Source organism: Poecilia latipinna, unplaced genomic scaffold, assembly GCF_001443285.1.
Source record: "Poecilia latipinna isolate Pla-1442-1.1 unplaced genomic scaffold, P_latipinna-1.0 Scaffold2075, whole genome shotgun sequence".
Taxonomy (NCBI): Eukaryota; Metazoa; Chordata; class Actinopteri; order Cyprinodontiformes; family Poeciliidae; genus Poecilia; species Poecilia latipinna.
In genome coordinates this window covers 11,482-18,133 of record NW_015114691.1, presented here as the reverse complement: position 1 = coordinate 18,133, position 6,652 = coordinate 11,482, and the positions used below count along the sequence as shown (strand labels likewise).

At 40.5% G+C, this 6,652-nt stretch overlaps 2 protein-coding genes across 5 annotated transcripts in view; both read right to left on the bottom strand.

Moving 5' to 3' along the window:
• LOC106936077 (protein TANC2-like) overlaps positions 1 to 2,808 on the bottom strand; it is an 83,711-nt gene extending 80,903 nt beyond the window's left edge. For 3 of the 4 annotated variants that reach the window (XM_015016873.1, XM_015016874.1, XM_015016877.1), the window contains exon 1: positions 2,401 to 2,808. The gene's annotated coding sequence lies outside the window, so the exon portion shown is untranslated. The remainder of the gene's footprint in view (positions 1 to 2,400) is intronic. The other variant, XM_015016872.1, reaches the window with a different exon arrangement.
• An 809-nt stretch (positions 2,809 to 3,617) lies between these two features.
• Positions 3,618 to 6,652, bottom strand: part of LOC106936076 (actin-related protein 2/3 complex subunit 1A-like) — a gene marked incomplete at its 5' end in the record, with an annotated part of 14,266 nt that continues 11,231 nt past the window's right edge. Inside the window, one exon of the mRNA XM_015016871.1 lies at positions 3,618 to 3,798. Coding sequence (XP_014872357.1) covers positions 3,793 to 3,798 — 6 coding nt within the window. The remainder of the gene's footprint in view (positions 3,799 to 6,652) is intronic.

The following is a 6,652-nucleotide window of genomic DNA, read 5'->3' as shown; positions in this document are numbered from 1 at the left end:
GACGAGACCGAGACCATCAAAAAATGGTCTTAAGACCGGTCTCGAGACCAAGACCAATTTCGAGTACCACAACACTGCTATTGTTAACTACAAATGTGCAGACATGACCTGGTGGCTGGGTCTGTCAATCAAACCTCTCTCATGCCAGAGCAAAAGAGTGCAGTGGTTGATATTTAAATCTTTGCTGCGGTAAATAAGATCGGTTTCACAAGTATCAGCCGATGACCCATCTCCCAAAACTGAGGAGATCGTGGCCAATTTATCAGCCAGCTGAGTGATCAGCGGACCCCTATTTAGATGTGAAAGTAGCAGAGAGAGAATGGGGAAATACATGTTTATCAAATGCCCTGAGGTCAGGACTGCAACCCCAGACTAGGCTTCCCATATGGGGGTGCATGTTCTATTGCTGGCCTATGTGCCACCCTGAAACTACATGTTTTTTTGGCCCCACCCTTAACCTTAACTTACATCAATTTATATAAATTCTGCATCAACACACAGAAATTGTTTGGCAAATACTTCCTCCAAATCTCTCTTTTTCTTGGAAGAGTACTAATACATACATATGTGATTTATTTGGACATTTCTTGTAACTATCATCACCAGATTATCTGTACTGGGTAGTAAATGTGCTATAAATAAATAATATAGATTTGTTTTAAACAACAGTTAAAAAGTGAGTGAAAAATTAAAAACAGATGCTTTATTTTTACAAGCAAATGCAAACTACTTTTTGTTAGAAAAAAAAAACAGTCGGAATATACAGAGAAGTATAAAACATGGTACCAGTACCAGAATCTCTATAATGTTTTGGGTGTGTTTACAGCATTGGTAACCCATTTTTGTAAAGTGCATTGTGATGACATCAGTGGTAAATTGGCACTACAACAATAAACCGAATTGGACTGAAATTGAATGGAACATGTTGTTCGAATTGTTTGGTGTTGGAATGAATAACCATAAAGTTAACTTAAATCTTGGAAATAAATTCCCACAACTCCCACACTTGTTCTAAGGAGCATCAAATTTACCCCAGTTGTGCCTGGGGTAAAGTACAGTCCCAATCAGCAACAGCTGACCCTATGGATATATGGCCACACACACCATTCCGTCCTTTTAAGAGGGACTAGTTTGCACTTTCACAGTCAGAAAGAGAGGTTGCTGCAAGGTCGATGGCATGCTGCTGCAGTTGGTGTGCTTCCTAACAAAGATAACTTCTGACCAGGGGGAACTATGAACTCAAGGGGATTGTCTTGTATTACATATAAATCAGACTGAACTGTGTATCAATGTACCACTGTGTAGCTGCCAATAAATTGCCAGTTTTCTACTTAAAAACGGCTTTCAGACTACACATGTGAACTCAACTGAAAGGACAGCACACAATCAAGTCAACATAACAGGTATTGCAGTCTGTCCATTTGTTCTAGGGGGGTACGGGGTTGTGAGTCATCTAATTAAACTAATACTAGACAAAGGGATATTTGGGGGGAAGTTAACTGAAGCAGGGTTAAACCCCAACAATGAAGTACAGGATAAAGGAGATTACTACGGGATTACATCCATTTGCATTACTACTGTCTAGCAAGACAAGGCGGGGAATACAAAGGACCTCAATAAACAATTTGTTCATGTGGTATTAGATTCTCCATGAGCATGATATATAATAAGAACTTAATATGAATTCAGGTTCATATTACTTACACTGTGAAATTCAACAGTGCCAGAAATGTTCCAAAGTGTGAACATTATTCTTGCAGTATCCAAACAAAGGATTGGTGTTTCCTGTCAAAACAATTGTAAATCTCCAGCTGCCTCACAAACATCCAGCCCAATACACCATTAGTCTATTTCCAGTCTTATCAGAACTACAGTGTTGTTGTTGTTTTTTTTTTTTTACAACTACAAGTGAAACAGTCGCACACTACAGGCACCATGTCACAGAAAAGAGACTCTAGCATCACGGACAGCATATGGAAATACTTGCATTATCTTCATGTATTCATTTCACATTTTAAAGGGATATGAACTCCCTGTGGTCATTCAGCACTGATCTGCTGAGGTAAGCACAAAGTGACTACCATAACATTCATCAACACAAGCAATATTACTGATCTCAAATTAAACATCCAGACATCCATCTGTATCAACCTCAGTTCACTTATAATTTTTGATTTGAATATAATTATTACAAAGGCTTGAGCGCATTTCGTTTTGATGAATTTGAAAGATGTGATGGCGTAGGATTTGTTCACACGAACATGCACGTACAAACGCGGACGCTCAATGATAAAGCACAAGCACAAAGCTCTTTACAATAACATCCTTCCTTCGGTCACACATGGGTTTCACACAACGCACACACACTGAAATAAACCCTTGAAGATACAGTAAACCCACCTCAACTAATGTTTTTCCTCAATACACGTGCGATAAAAACAACGTCTGACTGGTAGATAATATGTTGGTCACGGCCGTCTGTGCTAATTTCCACCCCTTAGTGTGTCCTCCTCCGTAAATACCCGGCGGAAACCAGCGGAGTCGAAGTACATAAGGCGGATTCCAGTGTCTTCCTACGCCCATTTCATCACCGGAAATAAGAGTGCCCTTATCCTTCACGGATGGTGATATTATGATCGAAAATCTCCGTCCACGAGTGAGCAAGCGCTGACGTCTGGAGATTTCCTTCTGGCACTAGCCTCCTCCTGTTCAACGGGAGGTGTATTATTCATGAGAGGGGCGTGGTTAACACCCTGACTCCGCTTTGGTCCGAGCCACGGACAACAGTAGAACCTCCTTTCCTTCCCTCACTCCCCCCACCCACTTCACACTACCCCCGAAGCAGCATCTGTCAAGCGAAAACTGATTGAATAAGGACATCTAGTGGTCAAAGGGACACCTGCACCCAGAAAAATGAAAGAGTCGGTGAGTGCTGCTCAGCAAGGACAGTAGTATGGAGGCATTCTCAGTGCAAACGTTTGTACCTTGCCTTGTAACTGAGGAATTTAATTTTCAGGAAAAAAAAAAAAACTTTAAAAGTTTTTGCAATGGTGGATGTTTTTCAATCTTTCACAAATACAAAACAGCAGTTACACCACTTCAAATTCTAAAGTACAAGATATAAATTGTATTCTTTGAGTCACACTTTAAAAAATCTTACACTTAGTTTTGTCCAAAATGATCTGAAACAAATACTACCAAATAAATCTGCATACCTGTGTCAGAATTTTTTTTTTTTATTTTTTTCACTCAGACACAAGACTACGGTTATCCCTTAACAGATTCCATTCTACAAGTCACAAAATATAGAAGTCCTGCCCTAATGTTTTTTGTTCTGTCAGTCCAGTATTTGAAGCAAATGATGACATTAAAGTAAAAAAAAAAAAAAAAAAAAAAAATTAAAGCATTGAAAGAGCCTCATTACTTTTAATCTGTGCCTGAGTACATCCTCAAGTGCATGGAGGACGTCCCTGCAACCAAGACTATCACAAAGTCAAATTAGAAATGTCTTTACCCATGGACATAATAAATGACACTGTGTACATTGTCTTGTCTCTAATGAGGAACTTAATGTTATGTAATTGATGTATTACAGTTCTGAAGGACTGTTTCCACAGAATGATAAAGAAAGCTTTATTTATTATTCTTTTGATCCACATAAAAATGCAGCTCCCCTAGTGATGATAGTATTTTCCAGTTCTTCAAAGCAAAAACAAAGAACAGCAAACTGTCTGTTTATGAAACACAATGGTTCTGCAGAAGCTTTAGAAAAATAAGTAGGCCCATCTTGATTCAGTCCTGCAAAACAAGGAAGAAAACATATTAAATGATCCTAAAATAGTGTTTTGATCATCAGTCAGCAATAATAATGATAATTATAGCAGCAAACAGCCGCTGTGACTGTGGTGGCTACAGGTTTTCCTGCCTCGCCATCCATCGCTGTCGGAAATGCTCTCACTTGTCCCCTTGGCAGAGCATTTGGTGAATCTTGAAAATAGCAATCAGTCCAGTTCAGTATGAATCTAGCAAAAAGTCTCTAAGGTTTCACTAAAAACTGATCTTGTGCAGAAGTTATTCTCATTTCCTGTTTCATGGTGAATAATTGGTGAGGTCTTCCTGTAGGCTTCTGAATGCATCATGTGTGGTTTTCATGGGTAGTGTATACAGTTTCAACCTTATGTCATACACAGGGAGAAGCTGAAGGAGTCACCTAATAATCCTCCGTTTCTACTCTGAGTGGAAGGAACCAATGTGTGTACCAGTGCTCCTTTAATGCTTAAAAAATCTGGTACAGATGACATATCAGGGAAATATGGCTGTTGGAGTATTCCATGGGGCACACTGGAGTCAAATTCCAGTATAATTCTATTTGCCTCTTTAGAGGTTAATGAAGGTCATTCATGTCCAGTTTGGTGCAAAGTAGATGATGCCCCAAACTCATCATCTAATAACAAAAGATTGGACTTTGCCATTTTGCCACACCCACGTCAGTGTTAAGAGAAGCAATCAGCCTCATGTTGTTCTATGTCATCAGACACAGGCTTAAATTAGTATGAATGAAAGAGTAGAAGGAAGACAACTACTCAGTAAAACAGATGAGTTCCTGTTCAAAAGCAGTGGGACTAAGGTGACATTACCAACCGACAATATAAATGTGATGAGTGCTGATCATTGGAAGGAATATATAGAAAGACAGACATAAACTTTATTAATCCCTTTGGGTCATTTCTGTATCCCACACAGTACTCTAGATATGCATCAGACACTTAAAGCATTAAATAAAAATAAAAAAAACATTAACATCCCTACACCTCTACACCCTCAGCAGGGTCCTGGAGGGTGCATGGGAGTTCGCCCAACCAGTCTACATGTGTTTTGTGGACTTGGAGAAGGCGTTCGACCGTGTCCCTAGGGGAGCCTTGTGGGGGATTCCCCGGGAGTATGTGGTACAAGGCTCTTTGATATGGGCTGTTAGGTCCTTGTATGACCGGTGTCAGAGTCTGGTCTGCATTGCCGGCAGTAAGTCGTTTCCGGTGAAAGTTGGACTCCGCCAAGGCTGCCCTTTGTCACTGATTCTGTTCATTACTTTCATGGACAGAATTTCTAGGTGCAGCCGAGGTGTTGAGGGGATCCGTTTTGGTGGCCTTAGGATCGCATCTCTGCTTTTTGCAGACAATGTGGTCCTGTTGGCTTCGTCAGATCATGATCTGCAGCTCTCGCTGGAGCAGTTTGCAGCTGAGTGTGAAGCGGCTGGGATGAGGCTCAGTGTCTCCAAATCCGAGGCCGTGGTCTTGAGCCCGAAAAGGGTAGAGTGCCTTCTCCGGGTCAGGGGGGTCGTCCTGCTTCAAGTGGAGGAGTTTAAGTATCTGGGGATCTTGTTCACGAATGACGGAAGAAGGGAGCGGGAGATCGACAGGCGAATTGGTGCAGCGTCTGCCGTGAAGCGGGTGCTGTACATAAGACTGACATGACATTGTCATAAACATGACATAACACCTGTCATGAACATAAAGGAGTCTTCATGAATGTTTGACTGTTGTCAGTAAGTATCATTTGGTAAATGAGGACACTTTTAATACAAAGATGATATTTTTAAAGTATGTCATATATCTCTGTGTATTATTAGATTACTCTGTCATTTGTTATTAGTCTTAACTGTGACTATCATGAGACCATAATTGTCATTAATATGGCCCCTTTCCTCAAGTAAACTGTAACATGTAGCACCAGTTATAAATTTTATCATCAAGTGTTATTATACTGTCAAATGCTGTAACAACAGAGTCATTAAGATTTTTCGTTTTACCTCAAGCCTTGAGCTAAAACGAACAATAGTAGAACATATTGGACTAGTTATAACTAGTAGTTTTCGAACACTTTGTACTTGTAAAACTGTAATGGTTTTAAAACTATCCCATCCCTCAAGCAGTTCTCCCTCAGCTTCTGCTCCACTTTCCTCCTGTAGCAGTCGTTTGCCTTCTTCAGGCAATGTTTTACCTCCCTATATGCTGCCTTTATCTTCTCATCTTTAGTTCTGTAGGCCTTCTTCGGGTTGAGGACAGTCATGACTCCCTGTGTTACCTATGCTTTGTTATTTGGGTAACATCGAACAGTCTTAGGGGTTTGAGGCCGGCACCACGTCTACACAGAAATTAAGATAATCTGAGACAGTGAGTCTCAGATTCACTGTCTTAGTGAATCTGAGAACTCCTATGAGCTCCCATGAGTGACCAGTGGGGGAAGGGGAATTGCCTTGTATGTGTAAGCGTAAAAATTGGAGTTATTAGAATATAAAATGTTTTATTTTGAAAGGCTCCCTGGATGGGGGAGAGGAGCGAATGTTCGGGAACAGCTGAGTGCAGGTCAGTTGAGTTTGGTGACAGACAGCTGATTGAGTAGCGGAAAATAAATTAAATGTTCGACGCTGAGAAAGAGCTCAATTATTTCTGTGGATTATTCTACAAAGGAGAATCACAGTATCTGAACACCCACGAGTCTTACACTGGTGTCACCAGTGTAAGACTCGTGGGTGTAAGACATTAGTGTTCAGTAAATTGATTATCCTGTCCAGTTGACAACCTGGCATAAACCAGCCAGAGTGAAATCCATGGTGACATGATTAAAATCTCCAGATATTATTACATGAGCTTCA